General features: G+C 39.0%; 1 protein-coding gene and 1 long non-coding RNA gene across 6 annotated transcripts in view; one reads left to right on the plus strand and one right to left on the minus strand.

Annotated features, from left to right (window-relative positions):
- The window catches only part of RFX2 (regulatory factor X2), a 167039-nt gene that overhangs the window by 107229 nt on the left and 38217 nt on the right, over positions 1–21593 (plus strand). For 3 of the 5 annotated variants that reach the window (XM_027851244.1, XM_027851248.1, XM_027851245.1), the window contains exons 5-7: positions 1316–1390; positions 12652–12833; positions 14857–14976. In XM_027851244.1, the coding sequence (XP_027707045.1) occupies positions 1316–1390; positions 12652–12833; positions 14857–14976 (377 nt within the window). The remainder of the gene's footprint in view (positions 1–1315; positions 1391–12651; positions 12834–14856; positions 14977–21593) is intronic. The other 2 variants (XM_027851247.1, XM_027851249.1) reach the window with 1 other exon arrangement.
- Positions 1259–20340, minus strand: LOC114035184. The gene is made up of 4 exons (XR_003568198.1): positions 20208–20340; positions 16633–16772; positions 2460–2562; positions 1259–1336 (listed from the first exon to the last, which is right to left on the minus strand). It is a non-coding gene; the product is annotated as an uncharacterized LOC114035184 (long non-coding RNA).

Consider the following 21593-nt stretch of genomic DNA (forward strand, 5'->3'; position numbering starts at 1 on the left):
GGTGGCGCAGTGGATAGAGCGCTGGCCCTGAAGTAAGGAGGACCTGAGTTCAAATCCAGCCTCAGACCAAAAACTTACCACTTACTAGCTATGTGACCCTGGGCAAGTCACTTAACCCCAATTGCCTAAAAAAAAAGAAAAAGAAAAAGAAAATTATCTGATTTTATCCTCCCAACAACCCTGTGAGATAGGTGCTGCTATTATACCCATTTTACAGATGAGGAAAATGAGGCAACAAAGGCAAAAGTGACTTTGTCCAAGGTCACCCAAGTCTAAGGCAGGATTTGAACTTAGGCCTTCCTGACTCTACAACTGGTGGTGCTCTATCGTCAATGCTATCTATCTGCCTTGTGTTTCCTACTATAAGCTACATGAAGTTAAGGGACCACATTTTAAATAAACTTTGTATCTCGTTTAATATCTAGTAGAGTACTCTGCACTGTTGACTTTGTACCCCCAAATTATTCTGCATACTGTATGTGAATATTGTTGGAGATGGATTTAGAAGTCTCTTGGAGGTTTCCTCTTTAATATTAACACTTCAGCTAGGGTAAAGAAAATGTTCTAGTACTGTGTACAATGCTGACTTTCCCTTAGCTTTTCCTGGTTCACTAGTTTGTCATATCACTCCTTTGATCCCTCAGTCTGAGTATGTTATCTTCACTAGGACCCAGCTCAAAGACTACTAGCTCCATCAGGGTATTTCATACTTTACCCTATGGCCTCCCACATTTCTGTTCTTTGTTCAATAATGTTTGCGTGCAGCTGGTGTCTTGTTATAGGCATTCTTACATTGACCTGGTATAGAGTTCCCTGTGAGCTCACAGAATTCTGGAACATTGGGAGACAGTCTGATTTCCTCTGTATCTCTTCGTGGTCCCTAGAACTATGCTTGAATGTTGTGGGTGGACAATGCTTGTGCACAGAGAGCTAAGCCCTTGAGAGGGGGTAACAATCAGGCTTTCTTTGCTATGGGGGGGGAAGTTGTGCTGATGGGAGTGAGTGCTTGTGCATGCCACGTGCGGCTCATGACAGTCAAACCCACAAGGCTAAAGCACCGGACCTCACTGGGCTGCTTGTTGTTTGAGAGGCTTTTTGGTTCCTTTGCTTGTCATGAAATAACATTTCTTTGCTACAGCTTCATTTCATAAATACTGTGCCTCATTTACCTGCCTTATGTCACAAGTCTTTTGTGATAGGAAGCATTAATCATAATTTGGATATTAATAAAACAAATCTTGGCTGATGCTAACTCTCTGATTTCCTTTTTTTTTTTTTCCATTTTATTTTGTTTTCCTGCACACATTTTCTTTAGCTTGAAATGGCGATTGAAAACCTACAAAAAAATGAAGGGATTACATCACACAAAAGCAGTTTACTCAACAGCCATGTAAGTTAATGTCTAACTTTACAATCTGTCCCTACTTTGCAAATAGCATTCATAGACACTTTAAAAACCAATGAATGACACTGAACAGGCAGCAGCCTTAGCTGCTATAGGCTCATTTTTCTGAGATGACTTTTTAAAAGAAATTTGTTTGGCAAAATTTTATCCTAACTAGTTTTTATTAAAACCACGAGAATATTTTTCACTCTACTATTATTTTTCAAGTCTTGTAGGGAAATATTGCACATTTCTTGATAAGTATGTTGAAAAGTTTGGTCAGTTTCTCTCATTTTTAACATTCTTGTATTGTTTTCAGAAGTGCTATCAGAAAACACTGCCAAGTGAATTTTCATTGTCTCTTGCTTAGCAAGAACATGTGAACTAGATATTATTGGAATAGATAACTTATTAGTAGACTTCCTCTTTAAGGTTAAGTTGGGGAAGTCTTCATTCCCCATTATATTTGCCTCAGATTCTACCAAGTTTTCTGAACTAGACCCTGTGTATATGGTTGAAAAGTTCATTTTAGCAGAATGACAGGCCATTGAGGTTAGAATGGGTTCTGATTTATTGCTCTGTGGGAAAATGACTCCATGCTGAGGAATAATCAATCATTTTCTGTCCTTTAAAACAAAAATAATCACCCTCAGTCTGCATTGTTCATTCAGATCCAGTCTTCAGCTTGAATCTGTTGTGCTGGGCAGAATACAACACGCTGTTTGGTATCATTGTTAGAGATGAGAAAAGATCCTATGAGATTTGAAATTAAGTGATACCTGACAAGTTAGGAAGTCTGTGGGGTCAGAGGCTCGAATATAAATTTGGATACAAGTTTCTAGAACAAAACTGTATTCAGAAGGGTAAGTTTTTATGTACCTCTGCAGCCAATCATCATGGAAGTGCTAGACCCTTGAGAGGCGGGAGCCCCAAGTAATGTCATTGCCTGCCTGGGTCTCACACGTTCCAGCCCCAAATAAGAAGTGCTATAGATCAAAGGTGGTTCTGGGTCAGAAGGCTCCTGGCCCTGACTCATTCCCCACCTTCCTAGCTGTACTCGATCTGGCCCTCTCACCTTAGTTAGGCAATAGCTGTAGCTGTGTGTGGTCATTATAAATTGCCATCCGAGGGAAAAAAAAGCTTTCCTTCTATTCCAGGGTTATTCTTGAAGCCCTAACCTGAAAATAAAGATAGAAAAATCCAATTATATTGTGAAGCAAGGAATAGATGTTTGATTATTTGCTCTCCCTAGAATTCTTCCAGTAGCACCTTATTATATCATTTTGAGAATTATCCATGTATGGTGCTTACACAGCATGGTTGTTTTAGGAAGAACCAGGGGAGTTATGTAGTGGCACCCTAAAAACATAAACAGGCCAGGTGTGGCCACTAAAAATTAAAGTGTCTGTGACAAATACATTATTCTCTCATTTCTCTGAATACAAATAATACTGAGGATTGTCCAACCTTTTTCTTTTGAAGCAAAGCTTTTTTTGATTATTTCTCTATAAGTTTGCCTCCTTGTGTTTAGCCTTTCCTTGGTTAAATTTGCTCTGTTTTCTTGCCATTACTCTGTTGTAGGTTTTTTTCACCCATGAAGTATATTGAATAGCGCTTGGGAGTTTTGTGTGTGTTTATTTGCATGACTTAGAAATAAAAAGAAATTACAGAAGTAGAGAGGCTTAAAAATATCACTACTAAGGAAACCTTGATTTTTTTTTAAAGTGAAAAAATGTGTTTAGGGGAGGGGTATGTCATAAAATGCAGTATAGTTATTAGCAGCTAGTCTAGTGCTTCATACCCATGTTTTTAGTTGCTTAACTACTTAACCTAGATTTCCAGAGCCCACAGTTCTTCAGCCACTAGTGCTAACTTGCTAGGGTTAGCATCTTGGCTTAGTGTTGTGAGTAAAGATCTTTTGTAAATATGGGAAACTAAATGCCATAGCCAGCCCCCCAACTCCCACACTCCTAAGTGTTACAAATTCTTCAGGCACAGAGAATTCAGCCAGAGCAGGTGAGGTGGGTTGGGCTTATGGCAGTCTTTCTGCCTCCTTGTCCCCACTCCAGAATTCAATCCAGTTCAACAAACATTTAAGTGTCTATCTGTGCAAGTCAGTGGTTAAGAAAAAAACCTTTGAAGGTAGAGGTAGCAGGAAGAGCCAGCCGCCATAATAGGTTGGTGAAAAACAGAGAGACATACACATATTGTATCAAAAATTTCTATTCAGGGGCAGCTAGGTGGCACAGGGGATAGAGTACCGGCCCTGATGTCAGGAGGACCTGAGTTCACATCCGGCCTCAGATCAAACACTTGACACTTACTATCTGTGTGACCTTGGGCAAGTCACTTAACCCCAATTGCCTAAAAACAAAAAACAAAACAAAACAAAACAAAACAAAAATTTCTATTCAGAGTAACATAATAATAAAAGGTAGCAGGTCTATAGACTGTCTTCAAAACTTAGCTGAAGTATTGTCTTGTCTGTGAAGCCTTTCCTGATCTCCAACTTTCCCTCACCTGCCAGTGCCCTCCATCTCCAAATTACCTGATACTCATTTGGTAGATATTCTGTATACACTTACATATGTATGTGTTGTTTTCTTCATGAGAATATCAGCTCCTTAAGGATGGGGTTTCTTTCACCTTTGTGTTTGCCTTCCCAGCATTTGGCACCATGCCTGGTGCCTGACATAGAGGAATCACTTAAATGTTTACCAATTATTTATTTCTGTAGGTCAGCTACATTAATAGAATCTGGAACTAGGGGTGTGTGTACTACATACATGTATGCTATATACATATGTATATAGGAAGAAAATCAAGAAATGTATAACACTTCCTTATAGGGCCAACTTAATGAGGAAGATAGGACCAATATGGAAAAGATGAAGACACAAGTAATAAACAAATAGATACACACATAACTAACCTAGACTGTATCTTAATGCAGAAGTATGTACTTCTGTAGTACTTAAGCTTGGTTTTGGAAAATGGGTTGCTTGTGTTGATTAGTGCCAGCTCAATTATCAGTAAGAATTTATTGATCACTTGCTATAAGCCAGTCACTGGAGGTATAAAGACAAACATTAAATAGTTCCTGATCTCAGGGAGCTTATATTCTAAGGGTAAGGGGACAACATTTAAGGATATAAAAATATATCAGAATAAATACAAAGTAATCTTAGAGGGAAGTGTTAGCAGCCTCATATAGTAGGTGGCATTTGAATTGAATTTTTGAGGAAATTGATTCCAAGAGACAGTGTCACCTCTGCAGAGACAGCACATTCTAGGCATGGAGGACAGCCTGTGTAAAGGCACAGAGATGGGAGATAGACTGTCCAGTGTGAAGAAGAGCAGTAAGACAAGTCTGGCCGGATTGTGGAGTACGTGAAGAGGGATAATGGATAATAACGCTGGGAAGGTTGGGTTGGAGCCAAGTTGTGAAGGACTTTAAATGGCCAACAGAGGAGTTTTTATGTTGTTTTGGAGATAACAGGGAGTGACTGTAGTTTACCGAGCAGGGGAGAACTGTATTTAGGAAAAGGACTTTGGCGGCTAAGTGGAGGGTATTTTAGAAAGGGAAGAGACTTGATACAGGGAGAGCAATTAGAAAACTACTGCAAGAGTCTAAGTGAGACGTTATGAGGGCCTAAAGTAAGGTGGCGTCCATGTGAGTCTCTGAGAGAAGGGGATGAATGTGAGATGTCATAGGAGCGAAAATCAGCAAGATTTGGTTACTGATTAGACCCAGTGAGGGAGAATAAGAAGTTGAGAATGACGCCCAGATTGCAGCCCTGGGTGACTGGAAAGCTAATGTTTCCCTTGACACAGAGAGGGAAATTAGGAAGATGGGTGGATTTTCGGGGAAAGATAATGATCTGTTTTGGATATGTGTTTGAGATGCTTGTGGAACAAGTTGGAAATGTCTATTAGGTTGTTGATGATGCTAGGACTGTAACTCAGGAGACAGACAGTTGCTGGTTGTATCTAGTAGTCACCTGTGTAGAGATAATTAATCCATGGGAGCTAATGATGTTTGCAAGAGAGTGAATGTAGAGAAAGAAGAGTCCAGAAGATAGAGCCTTGGCATATGCCTCTAGTTAGGGGGTGAGATACAGATGATGGCCTAGCACAGGAGATGGAGAAAGGAGTGGTCAGACTAGGAGGAAGGGGAGTCAGGAGAGGAGTGACTGTCTAGGAGGAGAGAATGGTCAGTAGTGTCAAATGCTGTAGGGATGTCTCAAAGGAGGAAGACTAAGAAAAAGTCATTGGATTTGGCAATTAAAGATCATTGGCAACTTGGGAGAGAGCAGCTTCAGTTGAGTGGTGAGACTGGGTGCCAGATTTTAAGGATTTGAGAAGTGAGTCAGAAGAGAAGAATCGCAGGCAATATAGACAATTTTTTCGTTGAGTTTGACGATGGAAAGGAGGGGAGATGTAGAACAATATCTTGAGGGGATGGCAAAGTCAAGTATTAAGGACAGAAGAGACCAGGGCATGTTTGTAAGCAGTTCGTGAGCTAGTAGATAAGGAGCAATTGAAGATCAGAGAGAGAGGATGATTGTGGAGGCTATCACCCAAAAAGAAATAGGAGGATCCAGAACATACAAGAAAAGGTGTTGGTCTCGATGAGAAGGGCTATCTTTTTATCAGAAACTGGAGTAAACAGAAGATAAGAATGGGGGTGAGATTTAAAGAAGAAGGAGAAGAGGAAGCTCATGGTGAATGATCTTTATTTTCTCAGTAAAGTGCACAGAATGGGTGAACTGTAAAAACAAATGATTTTGAACTTTGTGTAGCTTTGAACTTAGAAAGATGAGGAAGAACACAGTTTAGTGGAGAGGAGTTAACAGAATAGTCTCTGACCTTTTCCAAGTTAAGACTAAGAAGGAAGAACTTCCCTAGATTAGCACTGGTCAGGTAAACCAAAGTGAATAACAGAGAAGCAAAGGAATCTTTGCAGTCGTGCACACAATCTGAGAATCATTGCGGGGATCATAGAATTAGAGCTGGAAGGCAATCAAAAGGCCATTGAGTTAAGTCTTGTATTTTCAGCAGAGGCCAGTGAGACTCAGAGAGAAGGGACTTACCCCAAGTTATACACAGAGTAAGGAGAAAGCTCAGATGCACCTGGACCCTCGTTTGCCTGCTGTGAAGTCCAGCACTATGCCTAGTAGACTACTGTTAAGTCTCTTATCAAGTGTTGAAGTCAATCAAAGGGTGAGGGGCACTAATAAGAATGACTCATTTGTAGCATGCTTTTTAATTGTTTGCAAAGTGCTTTCCTCACAACATCCCATGTGAGGGATGATCCCACGTGAAACAAATATTATCCCCAAGCCAAGAGCACAGGGAAGTTAAATGACTTTATAACTAATAAAGATCAGGATGACCAGATGTCAAGTCTAGTGGCCTAGTAGGTACGCTGGCCTGGTGAATAGTGTTTCTAATGTCAATAGCTCACTTCTTACCTGAGAATTATGCAAATGATAATTATTTTATATTCTGACTTTCTAGGACTAGGAGGGACTGCAGAAAATTTATACCTTAGCCATCCCCACAAGGGTAAAAGCTTGTCCTTCATTAAGATACAGGAAAAACTATGAAAAAAAAAAATAAACCCAAGAACTCAAAAAGTACTGCAGTCTGTGGTAATTTAATATAGAGTTAAATAATATTACATTATAATTTGTATTATAAGCCAGTGCAATGATGTTTCTCATAATGATCAGGAATCATCAAGACAATATTAAATTATGTTCAATATACTCTATTTTAGAAGTCTGAGAAGTATATAATACATTTTAGAAAGATTTGTATCAAAAATGGCTAAAATAAACAATTTCATTGCTTAATGAGGTAACAATATTCAGTTATCTGAATAAATAAAATTTCTTTATGTGGGGACACTTTTTTCTCATGATTATCCAGATATTTCATGTTCTTTCTGTAGGTAGTCCCCATTTTATGATTTTAGGAAATATTCAGAAGCTTATTTTGATCTTATAATTCTGTGGTGGTTTTGAATGTGTAACATATTCTTTCCCTAGAAGTAAGATTATAAATTGTGGTCAGTTTACTGGGTTGGTCCACAAAAGCCTACTTGATACATGCCATAATTAAGCTAGTAGTAATAGTAGTAGTAGTAGTAGTAGTAGTAGTAGTAGTAGTAGTAGTAGTACTAGTACTAGTACTAGTAGTACTAGTAGTGGTAGTATAGGTATTGGTAGTAGTAGTAGTGGTAGTGGTGGTGGTGGTGGTGGTGGTGGTGGTAGGAGGTGTTGGTGGTGGTAGTAATAGTAGTAGTAATGCCTCCCTTCTGATAAAACCTCAGTGGTCAGTAACTACCCAGATAAAAAGGAGTTCTGTGGCTAAACTGACGCTTTTCACACTCTGGAGTTGTGGGGCAAACCAACCCCTACCCCCATGAGTCAGTTATTGCTAGGCCTGGGACTTTCATGAAATGTGTATTTAAATAACACCTTCCCTTAGCCTTCCCTTTACAGGTTAAATAATGCTAGTTCTTTTCACCTTTCCTCAAAGATGCTAAATTCTTGTTTCTGAATCAGTTACTTAAATGATAATTCACATGGCTTTTAGTGATAGGTTTCACAACTTGTTTTTTATACCTTGGCACTGTTTGTTTAATTTTCTTTTGTTTGCAAGCCTTTCTCTACTTTCTATGATCTTATGCTTTCTATTCTTACAATAGTGCCTATGTTTCTACCATCTGACTATTGCCATCATTATAAAGAATTGATCAAGCATCTACTTATACATGTATACTATTTGAGGCTCTCTTCAGAGTGATTTAGGCCAGTATTGTGCCTGCTTTCTAAGGTCTTGCAGTCAAAGACTGATAAGACTTAACAGAGACAAGTATGTTTAGAACATACAGGTTTCTACAATTTCAGATATGACCTTCTTGAATATTCACCAATTAATAAAGCAGAATTCTGTCATCATTTTAAAGTTTATATGTATACAAATAAATGGGCCTAATCTTTATTAAAATACTTCAAAAGATCTATGATGTCACAATATCCACTGATGTACCAGATCACAACCCCTCCAAATCATAGATAATCACTAATTACTGTGTACAGATAAACGTATTGCCTGGTGGCCAACCTGTTGATAACTAGCCTCTCCACGTATAACCAATCTGGTCTTTAGATGGCAGAATCCATGACTTGGACCCATATTCCAGGCATTTCTAGCTTTGTTTAGATCTGCCAGATTCTGTGCTCTGCTGGCATAGCTACCGAGAATCCAAGGTCACTTCCATGCTAGGAAATGACCTTGGAGTAAGATTTTGGTGGCGAATACCTTAAAATGTGTATTTTAAAATTAAGGGGGGGGAGAGAAATGCTTTAAGAAGTTTAAAAATTAGACTTATTGGGCTTCTTTGTACTTGATAAAGATGCACAGGATGAGGTGAGAACAAGGACAGACAATAAATTCTTACCCCCTTCTTGGTTTATAAGGCTTTCTTCTCTTCCCATTTTGACAAGATAAGACTGATCACCTGCCTAGATAGTGATGGGAGCTGCCATCAGGGTTGCCTGTTGGGAACTTGGGGGGTATAAACCTCAAAGAGTTGTCAGACACTCAGCCTTTTAGGTGAACATTACATTTTGCACTCTTTCTTACTCTCAAGAGCCATAGTATAGTAGTTGGAAATCTGGCCACAAAACCCTCACATTCTCAGTTCTTGTCCTGCCCTTGACCCATGCTTGTGGTGTGGCCAAAAGCAAAACATCTGACCTTGGCCATGCTCTAGGCAGCCCTCTAAATTGTATGTTGGAGAGAAGTTGCTAGCCTGCACTGGTAGAAGGAGTTTCCTCACCTAGGAGTTCTCTGTCAGTACAATCACAGGTCTAGTCTCATCCACATTCACATCCACATCCTCATCCTCCTTCCTATCCTCTCCTCCCTTTGGAGATGGCTCAGAGGCCTAGCATCAAAGGAATTTGACCAAACTACTTTGTGGAGGCCAGCTAACCCTAAGGGAGGGCTGGGCTCAGAATCAGGAAGACCCAGGTTCCAATCTCGTCTCTTGTATTTATTAGCTCTGTGACCATGGGCAAGTCATTTAACCTTTGAGCTTCAGTTTCCTTATCTTTTGACTGGGGATATATCAGACAGGGTTGTTGGGAGGCTCAAATGAAACAGTCTGTACTATGCTTTGCAAACCTGAAAGCATTATGTATTATAATTAGAATTATTAAATTTAACAAAGGTAGAAATCAATTTTAAATCTCCCTATGATTGGTTTTGTGTTAATGGAGCTGGTGTGATAGTGGGTATTCTCTTATTCTTATGGGAAATTTCATCAATAACTTAATTTTAACTAAAGGACTCAATGCCTAAAGAAATATGCTTTCCTTTCAGGTTACATAGAGTTCAAATGCTGATACAAATGAGGGGGAAGATTGAAATCAATGGGATCCTGCATGGGTAGACATTCCATAATGTTTAGGTACAGGTTTTGAAAAACCTGTCAAGATGGGCCTGAGCAGCAACATTGAACAAATATTAATTGTGATGATTTAGCGCGAATTCTCTTGTGGAAAACTGTTCTGGGAGTTGCTGGTAGGCCTGCCATGTTATGATGTGGTCTGTGTCCAGCCCCACTCAGAGAGATTTGGCTGAAAATTGCCCTGCACCATGTGTTCCCATGACTTCTTTTCTTCTGGTCCATCTTGCACACTACTACCAGAAAGAATAATCTGCCTAAAATATTTCCTTGACCTAGTTATGCCATTGCTTAAAAAAAAATGCAAAAGATACCCATTGTTGTGGAAACAGTATGAGACTTAGAATTAAAAGGCCTAGGTTCTAACAGTAATTCTAACATTCATTAATCATGGGACCTTGGACAAGTCACTTAACCTTTAAATTTCAGTTTTCTTACCTGTAAAATGGAGATAATAATGTCTGCCTGCCTAATCTACCTCTTTAGGAATGTTGAGAGCCTCAGTGAGATAATGAATGTGAAAGAGATTTGAAAATTGTAAAGCAATAAAATCAACAAGAAGTTATTAAATACTTACCATCTGCCATGCCTTGTGTTAAGTGCTGGGGATACAAAGACAAAAGTAAGATGGTCCATGTTCCTAGAGAAGTACACGTAGGATATAAACAAAACAAATAAATAGTGATGGGTGGTGGGGACTAACAAGTGGGAGAATCCAGAAAGGCCACTTGAGCTGGGCCTTGAAGGATGAGGAGGGAGGATATTACAGGTTTAGGGAACAGCTTGTGCAAAGGCCCAGAGGTGGGAGATTAGAATGGCCAGTTTGGCTAGAGTGTGGAGAACATAAGGGGAAGTAACATAATTAACCTAGAAAGATAGGTTGAAGCCAGATTGTGAAGGACTTTAAATTCCAAGCAGAGAAGCTTATATTTTATCCCAGGGCAGAGGGAGTCACTAAAGCTTCTTGAGCCAGGCTTGAAGAGAGCATATCCCTGATGGTCAGGCCTACAATTTAGGAATGTGTATGGAAGATGGATTACAGAGGAGACCTATTAGAAAGGAGCTGCAGTAGTCCCAAATGATCAACAATGAGGGTCTTGACTGGGGTGGTTATGGTATAGACAAAAGGATGTCAGCGTGAGAGAGATTAAGGACATAGACAACACGATTTGGCAGCTGATTGTATGGGGGTTAAGGGGAGACAGTGAAAAGTGAAAAGGTTATAAACTGAGGTGACTGAAGGAGTGGTGGTACCCTGAACAGAGAAGGGTAGTTAGGATGAAGGTTGTGTGTAGGGGGAAAGATAATGAATTATGCTTGGGATGTGTTGAGTTCAAGATGGGCATGGGACATCCAGATGGTGATCTCTAGGTGTAGATGGAGACGTGGGACTGGAATTTAGGAGACATGAGGGCTAGATATCTAGATTTAGAAATCATAGAGATAATAGATAAATTCATGAGAGATGATAAGATCACCAAGAGAGAGAAGAGGAAAGGGACCAGGACAGAGACTCTGCCATACAATATATGTGCGCCTAGGGGTAGAACATGAATTATGAACCTGCAAAAGAGACCGAGAAAGAATAATCTCACAGGTAGGAAGAAAATCATGATGGAGCTAAATTATAAAAACCAAAAGAGCATAGAGTATCCATAAGGAAGGGGTGATCAGTAGAGGTCAAGAACAGTGAGAACCAAGAAAAGACCATTAGACTTAGCAATCACAAGGTCAATTACCTTGGAGAGAGCAGTTTGAGTCAAGTGGTGGTGTCAGAAGCCAGACTGTTAGTGGTTGAAAAGTGCTTAGGAGAGAGGGAATGAGCATTTATTAAGCACCTACTGTATGCCAGGCAATGTATCAAGCACTTTACAAATATTATGTCTTTTCATCCTAACAATAACCCTAGGAAATAGGTGCTGTTATGATCCCCAATTTACAGTTGAGGAAATTGCAGCAGACGGAGATTAAGTGACTTGCCCAGGGTCACACAGCTAGTAAATGTCTGGGGCTGGATTAGGACCAGCTCTCTATCTACTGTGCCACCTCACTGATTGGGAGATGAGAATGTGGAGACAGCTAGTGGTGACAGCTTTTTCTAGGAGTTTGGCTGTGAAAGAGAGGAGAGACAGATGGTAGGATCAAGCAAAGGCTTTTTAAGGTTGGAGAACTCTGGGCATGCCACATTTACAAACATTTTTATTAAGCACCTATGCTCCGTGCTAAGCCCCAGGGATACAAAGAAAGTCAAACAGTCCCTGCCTTCAAGGAGCTCTAATGTAATATGGGAGACATTGCAAACTATGTAAAAGCAAGGTAAGTACAGGATAAATTGTAGACAATCTCTGAGGGAAGGCACTAGCATGGACGGAGACTGGGAAAGCAGTAAGAGTTTAATAGAGGAAGCAAAATATTTAGGTTCTTGTTAATCTTTCTTGCTTCTGCATATCTATATTTTATGTTCTTTTAGCATTGGAACTTATTCCAATAAGATTAGAAAGGTTAGTCTTCAAAAAATATGGCTTTAATTTCCTTTTAAGTAATTGAATGGAGAACAGATCCTGATGGTTAGCTCTCATTCAAATTCAGATTTTATATACTGAAGGAGAAGAAAAATTCAGGTAAATGATTATCTTTGTTAGAGTGTTTTGAATACAGATCATACCACAGATGGATCTCCTGATTAAGTTTATTAGCAATTAAGTAAAAACAATTTTAAAAGTATGCCTACTTAACTATTATTTCCAATATTTTTAGTAATATATACGTAACATCATTTCTTTAGCTCCAGTGGCTCCTTGATAATTATGAAACTGCTGAAGGTGTGAGCCTCCCAAGAAGTTCTCTTTACAACCATTATCTTCGGCACTGCCAGGAACACAAACTAGATCCTGTGAATGCTGCTTCCTTTGGAAAACTAATTCGGTCTGTGTTTGTGGGGCTGAGGACCCGAAGGTTGGGAACAAGGTTAGTACAAAGGAATTTGATTGGCTATATATCTGACTTCTTTCAACTCCTTTTTCCCCTTATGCAGACAGGTATCTTAGTTGCTGTGAGGCTTCTATCCCCTGCATAGATATTCTTCCCAAATTAGAACTAACCCCTCCTTGATTCAAGCTTATTGGCACACTAGGGATTACATGAGCTAGCAATAAGAGCTGTGATGGTATTAGCTCAGGTGCAGTATTGTGGTATCATTTAACAGTTATATACCATTTTGGACTCTGCAGGAGTTGATTTCAAAAAGGGAATTTAAACCCCAACTCCTAAAACCCTGTCCTTTTTGACATTTAGATCATCCTTCGCTTCTGCACTTCATTCAGTTTTAATGCTTCTTGATTCTTCTTGGGATAGGCCGTTTTACTGGTGCAGTCCCTTAGTCTTCATTGCCATAAGGGTTATATTAAACCAGGAATTTTCTATTAAATGCTTCTATCCCCATCCACAGGTTCTTACCTGGAAAAGATAAGCATTTCTTTAAAATAAAATAAATTTTGCTGCCAAGGCTAAGTATTGTGGTAGTATGGTTTTTTGTTTGTTTGTTTTTTTACTCCTACCTGTGATTTCATGGGTAGGGCAGGTTCAACATCACTGGTATTCTATATATCTGCTTATTGTCTGAACTACAACTAAAATGGATGTCAGTGTTTATTCACAAAGCATTACGTTTTAAACACCTGTGGTTTTCTTTGAATCGTTGTCACAGGAAGTCAGGGGATGGTTTTAGTTATCATAGTCACAAAGCCCTCCACTGAAGTCTTCCTCTGATGCCTCAGAGTAGCATGAAAATAGCCCAGGGTTTTCAGGTATAGGTCCAGCAGCAGCCTTGGCATTCTGTTGTCCAATGACCATCCTGGATGAATCATCCTAGCGGTTAATTACTGGGGCCTTAGGAATTTTTTCAGCTACAGTGATTCTTAATGACTTTGACTTCTTGAGGTGTGGAGGGACTGTTGTCTGCATCAGTGGAGAGAGGATAGCCACACTGATGATATCACAGATCCTGGAAGAAGAAAATCTAGTCTTTCTTTGCATTGCTATCATCTTAAACTTGCAGCAGTTAACTTCTCTAAAACATGGAAGATACAGGAAAAGAAGGAACTAGAAAAGGAAAGTATTATAAAAAAAGACAAAAAAAACAAGTGGTAACAGAAGTGATCAAATTGAAGTCTCCAGGTGATACTGCAACCATTGGACTTGAGGCCCACACCATGATATTGCCCCTCTCCATCCCTTTCAGCTCCTCCAACTTTCTCCTGTAGTGGTGCCACAGGGTCTTTTAAGGGTGTCCTGCCTCCATCTTCCCAGGTGACACTTTAGGGTTTTGCTTTGGTTCCCTTTTTTCTTCCTTTTTTCCAGTATTCTATTGGACACATACTTGATTCACCATGATGCAAAGGGGATTTTTGGCAGCAAGGAGATCCCAGGCTTGCCCTGTTTTCCATTGCTCTTGGCTTTCAGAGTGGGCCCCATTTGGGAAGGGAACTAGGGGACAGGATTCCTAAGACACTGATATATTCATGTATGTATCTTGCTATATTCAAACATTTAACTATTTTGATTTTTCACTTCTTATACATCTTATCTCTTATGTTGATAATGTTGACTTAATTGACTTGTCAAATAGTTTAAAATGTCTTTGACATTATCTTTTGCCTGAATTAACTAGGAAATTAGATAAGCAATGGATTGCTGAGAAGAATTCTAGAATTCCTTAGATAATTTTAAGAACAGGAGAAATAGCAGGCATAGTCTACCCAGGATTCTTGATTGAACCTAACTGGAGGCAAGAGGGATGGAGGAGATGGCCACTGCATACCACTCCCTTCCTAATTTTTTTATGATTTTAATATGTAAAGTGCTTTGCAAACCTTAAAGCTCTATGTAAAAGTTATTATTGTTACTATTGTTTGTTAATTATCTATTATTGAACAGACAGAAATTCATTTAAACAGTAAAGATATCTGGATAGTAAATGTTTTCTTCCTAGGGGGAATTCCAAATATCATTATTATGGGATTCGTCTAAAGCCAGACTCACCACTGAATCGATTACAGGAAGACACACAATACATGGCGATGAGGCAGCAGCCAATACACCAGAAGCAAAGGTAAGTGGCCATTCCTTTTTATTCTACCAGCCAACACCCTGAACCAATCCCAAGTATAGCTTTATTTTGACATGTCTCTTAGGTAAACTCAAAAGATTTTATTGCTTCCTTGGAAAATTGGCCAGGAGACAGAAATATTTAGAATTGAATATTTATTGAGGGTGTTTTTTTTGTGTGTGCAAAGTATTGTGCTAGGCCCCATGAGAATACAGAGGAGGATATACTCTTTTTTTTTCTTTTGTTTAGATGCAGGGTTTTTACCAGATTAATAGGAATCAAGATTGTCAGGCTTAGAAACAAAAAGGAAGAGTACCAAGCAGTTTACACCTAGATAAAGTTATAGGCCTCAAAACAAACACAAGTCCCAATATACCCCTTCAACATTCTTATCTCTAACAGATAAGACTCTTAAAGACATGATTAATTGAATTTTCCTAAAACCATATTCATTCTAAGCAAACATATCAGGGAGCATCTATACAAGGAAATCAAGGGAACTTTAAGGGCAATCTTTGCCCTCACAAAGGCTTACAATCTAGTTGGGAAATTGACATACACATCAAAAGTTATAGTATCAATCAATTCAACAAATATTTATTGAGCACATACTTAATGCAAAACCCTTTGCCAGTCTCTGTGGGTGATACAGAAGTAATTATGTGTTGTATTCTATTCTTACCCTGTTCTCAAAGAATTTATAGTCAAGTGAGGGAATAAGAGTACACAAACAAGGTAAGATGTGGTAATTCTGTCCGTATGTTGTGGCGTAGTGAAAAGAGTTCTAGATTTGGAGCCCATAGAATCTGGACTCATTTTCCTGCTCTGCCATTTACTAGTAAGTCACTTAATTTCTCTGTGTGACCTAGGGCTAGTGACAAGCTTTCTGAGCCTCTGTTTCTTCTTTATAAAATGAAGACATTGTACTAAATGACCTTGAAGGACTCTTCAAGCTCTACAGTTATGATTCGTAAGTTGTATAAAAAAGGACCATAGATTTGAAGCATGAAAGGACCACACAAATTTTGATGGGGTTCATAGTACAGAGCCTTTCTAGCTCATCAAGGAAAGGGGCATTTGATTTGAGTCCTGAAGGAAACATTGGATTTTGACAGATGGAGCTGTAGCAGGAAAGCATTCCAGTTGTAGAGAACTGCTTGAGAAAAGTTTGGGATGTGGAGAAGAAAAGCACAAAAGCAAGGAAATGAATGAGTAATCTAATTGGGCTGGTGTATAGCACACATATAAGCAATAGTGGAGCACTGGGTTCAAAAGAGAAGTCAAGGTATCATGAGGGATTGTAAATACCATTATTGAGAAATTTGTACTTTTTTGCGGATAACAGAAAGCCACTGAAATTTTTGAGTGGGAGAGGGATAATTAGATAAGTGCTTTAGGAAGATTAATCTGACAGCAATTAATCATCGGAAGAAGGAGGGACTTGGAGGAGACAGACCAATTTGAAGGTTATTGTAGTAATCAACGCAAGAGAACTCTGCAGAGCGGTATATATGGATGAATAGTCTGATTTCTGCCACGAGGTTATTAAATAAATATCATTAAGATAAATAAAATCTCAATTTTTAAAAATAGGGATTTAATGAAGTAACATTGAAAATAATCTTAAGAAGTCAGGAACAGGCTTATTTGTAGACTTACATAAATAACAGAGATGTCTCTTCCCTCTTTGGGGCATGTCTCCATAATGAGATAGACAGCCTCCTAACAGTGGTCCAGTTTAACAGTCACTACCCACTTCTGTCAATTCATGTGGGCCAAATGATGTCATCAGAAGAAGCCTAGAAAACATTGTGAAGGATTAGGAAGTCCTGGTCAAAAAACCTGAAGACTTTCCTGATTCTTTTTTTTTTTAATTTTCTCTGTTAATTTATTTTGATTTATCAACCATCACTTCCATAAGCTTTTTAGTTTAAAATTTTTCTCCCCTTCCCTTCACCCCACCAAGACAGCATGCAATCTGATATAGGCTTTACATATACATTTCTACTTAACATGTTGTAAGGAAAAATTAGAACCAATAGGGGGAACCACAGGAAAGAGGAAACAAAACAAAACAGAAGAAAAAAAATAGCAAATAGTATGTTTCTATCTGCATTCAAACTCCATAGTTCTTTCTTTGGATGTGGATAGCATTTTCCATCATGAGACTTTTAGAGATGTCTTAGATCCTTGTATTGCTAAGAAGGGCTAAGTCTATCAAAGTTAGTCATCGCACAACGTGGCCGTTATTGTGTACAACATTCAAATCCTGGTTCTGCTCACTTCCCTCAGCATCAGTCCATACAAGTCTTTCAAGGTTTTTCTGAAGTCTGACTGCTCATCATTTCTTACAGCACAATAGCATTCCATCATATTCATGTACCACAACTTGTTCAGCCATTTCCCAATTGATGGGCATCATCCTCTCAATTTCCAATTCTTTGCCACCACAAAAAGAACTGCTATAAATAATTTTTGTACATGTAGGTCTTTTCCCCATTTTTATGATTTCTTTGGGATACAGCCCTAGAGGTGCTATTGTTGAGTCAAAGGGTATGCACATTTTTATAGCCCTTTAGGTATAGTTCCAAATTGCTCTCCAAAATGGTTGGATCATTTCACAACTCCATCAGCAATGCATTAGTGTTCCAATTTTCCCACATCTTCTCCAACATTTATCATTTACCTGTTTTGTCATGTTGGCCAATCTGATAGGTGTGATGTGGTACCTCAGAGTTGTTTTGATTTGCATTTCTCTAATCAATAGTGATGTAGAGCATTTTTTCATATGACTATAGATGGCTTTAATTTCTTCATCTGAGAACTGCCTGTTCATATCCTTTGACCATTTATCTATTGGGGAATAACTTGTATTATTATAAATTTCACTTAGTTCTCTATATATTTTAGAAATGAGGCCTTTATCAGAGACACTGGTTATAAAAATTCTCAGTTTTCTGCTTCCCTCTTAATCTTGGTTGCATTGGCTTTGTGCAAAAAGTTTTCAATTTAATGTAATCAAAATTATCCATTTTGCATTTCATAATGTTCTCTATCTCCTATTTGGTCATGAATTCTTCTGTTCTTCATAAATCTAATAGGTAAACTATTCCTTGCTTTCCCAGTTTGCTTATAGTATCAGCCTTTATATCTAAATCATGAACCCATTTTGACTTTATTTTGGTATAGAGTATGAGATGTTGGTCTATGCCTAGTTTCTGCCATACTCTTTTCCAGTTTTCCCAGCAGTTTTTGTCAAATAGTGAGTTCTTATCCCAGAAGCTGGGGTCTTTGGGTTTTATCAAATAGTAGATTAGTACAGTCATTGACTACTGTGTCTTGCGTATTTAACCTATTCCACTGATCCATCACTCTATTTCTTAGCCAATACCAAGTAGTTTTGATGATTGTTGCTTTATAATACAATTTAAGATCTGGAATGGCTAGGCCACCTTCCCCTGCATTTCTTTTCATTAGTTCCCTTGATATTCTGGACCTTTTGTTGTTCCAAATGAATCTTGTTATTATTTTTTCTAGCTCTATAAAATAATTTTTTGGTAGTTTGATTGGTTTGGCACTGAATAAGTAAATTAGCTTAGGTAGAATTGTCATTTTTATTATATTAGCTCAGCCTACCCACGAGCAACTGATGTTTTTCCAATTATTTAGATCTGACTTTATTTGTGTGAAAAGTGTTTTGTAATTGTGTTCATATAGTTCCTGGGCTTGTTTCGGTAGATGACTTTCCTGATTCTAATTGAAGAGGGAGAGATTTGGAAAGTAACCAGCTAGCTAACATGAGAATTTCTAAGAACAGTGAAAAACTGCTGGTTTATGTACTCCAAAGAAGTCAAAGACAGAAAGGACTTGTATATATCTAAATATTCACAGCCACACTTTTTAGGATAGCAGGAACTGGAAACAAAGTTACTGACCACTGATTGGAAAATGGTTAAGCATGAATTAATGGAATATTACTGTGCTGTAAGAAACGATAAACATGACCATGATTCCAGAGGACTTATGATAAAGAATGCTACCTGTATTCTGACAGACAGTTAATGAACTGAATTCAAAATAAGACACAGTTTTGGACATGGATACTAGAGGAATTTGTTTTGTTTGACTATGCATATTAGTTATAAGGACTTTGTTTTTCTTTTTTTCTGGAGAGGTAGGGTGGAGAAAAAATAAATGCTTGATAGTTGAAAAAATAATTTTTAATAATGAATATGAAGAATTTGGAAAAACATGGTAATACTTACAAACTAATGCAGATTGAAGCAAGCAAAGATGGCAGAGTAAAAGGAAAGAGTAAAGTCCAGCTCCCCTTCATAACTACTTCATAAAGATCTAAAAAATAGGGGACAGCTAGGTGGCTCAGTGTGATAGAGCACCGGCCCTGGATTCAGGAGGACCTGAGTTCAAATGTGGCCTCAGACACATAACACTTACTAGCTGTGTGATCCTGGGCAAGTCACTTAACCCCATTGCCTAGCTTAAAAAAAAAGAAAAAGAAAAAGATCTAAAAAATACACTAGACTAATGAGGGACTAGTGGGAAATCCAAGAAAACAATCACAGTGAGTCATTTTTCCAGTCAAGGGTGGCATAGGGAGATGGATAGAGAGGTCTTTGGATACTAGGGACATGGTTTAGCCAGGAGGGAACTACATAGGTGCTTCCAGTATGTGGACTGAATGAGGACCTGCATCTGTGTACAAGGGCACGAAATCAGATTCAGTACAGAATGCCATGACACTGCAGAGGGCAGGGGCCAGCTGGCAGCTCCGTTTCTCATCCCCCAAAGCTGGACCACTAATCTAGTACCAACACGGGTATATGCTAGGAGTAGCAGTACAAGGAAGGGACACAGTCCAAGGCTTTGTACTTAGCAATAAGCAGGAACGGAAGAGACCAGCAGCCGTGTGGCTTGCTCCAGGAGTGCATGGGGCTTACAGATCCAATCCTCAGCCCAGCCTGAAGTCTGCAGCAGAATGATTAGGGCAAAGCGCTTAGACTGAAGGGGAGCCTGCAGTTCTGCTGCCCTGAACCTGCAGGGCCTTCCAGTAGCTGACAGTGGTTGAATCCAGCAACATTCTGTTACCAGAGGCAAGCCCAGAGTTATGTTCCTCAGACTCCAACCTAGCTCAGGAGCGAGCACAGTTAAGACCAGGAAGGCAGTAATCAGACTGAGCTCTGGATCGGACCACTTCAGGGACACTGAAAACTTACAGATTCTCAGGCTGAGCTGTCCCTGAGATCTTTGAATACTTGGAGAAAGCAGCGGCAGGATCCAGGAAAACAGGAACAATCACAGGCAGATTTTCCCTCTAGATGCGTGCAAAGGCTGGCCCGTAATGCAAAGTCCATGTCAGGAAGTAAGGCTAGAAGAATGAGCAAACAAACAAAAAATAGAATCTCAGTATAAAGAGCTATTATGGTGTTGAGGACGTCCAAAAGACAAACCCCAAAGAAGAGAATTACTCCAAAACATCTATGAGAAAGACGTCAAAGAAAAACACAGCTTGGGCATGTGTTCAACTAGAATTCCTTGAAGAAATAAAGCAAGGGGTTTTTTTTTTAAAGTTTTAAAATGATTTTGCAAATTAAATGGGAATGTTAGAGGAGAGAATTAGAAAAGAAATAAGAGCTATGGAGGAAAGACTTGGAAAGAATATTAGTAAAGGTACAAAAAATACAAAAGATACAAAATCTTATCTATTCAAAAGACTCCTTGAAAATTAGGTTAAGTATTTACTGTGTGCCAGGCCCCGTGCTAAGTGCTGGGGATACAAAGGCAGATAAAAATAGCTCATGCCATCAAGAAGTTCATGTTTTTTAATGGGAGAGACAACATGCCAAAAATTGTGCATACACATAGATAACATGTATATACCTAACATATATACACATACCTGTAGACATAAATGTGTGTGTATATATATAGGAGAGAACATACCAGGAAAAAGAAACTTAATGGTGGAGAGGGCAGAGTTTAGGGTGAAATGGACAACCAAAGGTCTTTTGCAAACTTGGTATTTCTGCTAAGCCTTGGAGGAAACCAGGAAGTTGAGATGAGGGAAGAGGAAGAGCATTCTAGGCAGAGGGGACAGTTAATGAAAAGGCACAGAGTTCAGAGAGAGAGTGAGAGTGTGTTGAGTGTGAGGAATAGCAGGATGACCGGTATTGCTAGATCACAGAGTATGGGGAAAGAGTGGGGAAGAAGGTAAAGTATAAGAAGTCTGGAAAGGTAGGAAGGGCCAAGGTTGTAAAGGACTTTGAACACAGGATTTTATATGTAATTTTGGAGGTAATTGGTGGCCACTGGAGCTTATTGAAGGGGAAGGCTCAGAATTGTACTTTTGGAATATAACTTAGACATCTGAGTGGAGCATGTAGTGGGAGAGACCTAAAGCAGGGAGCTTGATCAAGAAGGATATTGTATGTATTTCAAGTGTGAGGTGATGGGGGCCTACACCAGGTGTTGGCAGTGTCAGAGGAGGGAAGGGTGACTCTGGGGAGGGAGAAGAGAAGAGTAGCCAGGAAAGAACCTTGAGGGATACCATTGGTTAGTGAGTGTGACCTGGATAAAGATCCAGCAAAGGAAACTTAAGAAGG

The sequence above is a fragment of the Vombatus ursinus genome, unplaced genomic scaffold (genome assembly GCF_900497805.2).
Source record: "Vombatus ursinus unplaced genomic scaffold, bare-nosed wombat genome assembly UNPS02009173.1, whole genome shotgun sequence".
NCBI lineage: Eukaryota > Metazoa > Chordata > Mammalia > Diprotodontia > Vombatidae > Vombatus > Vombatus ursinus.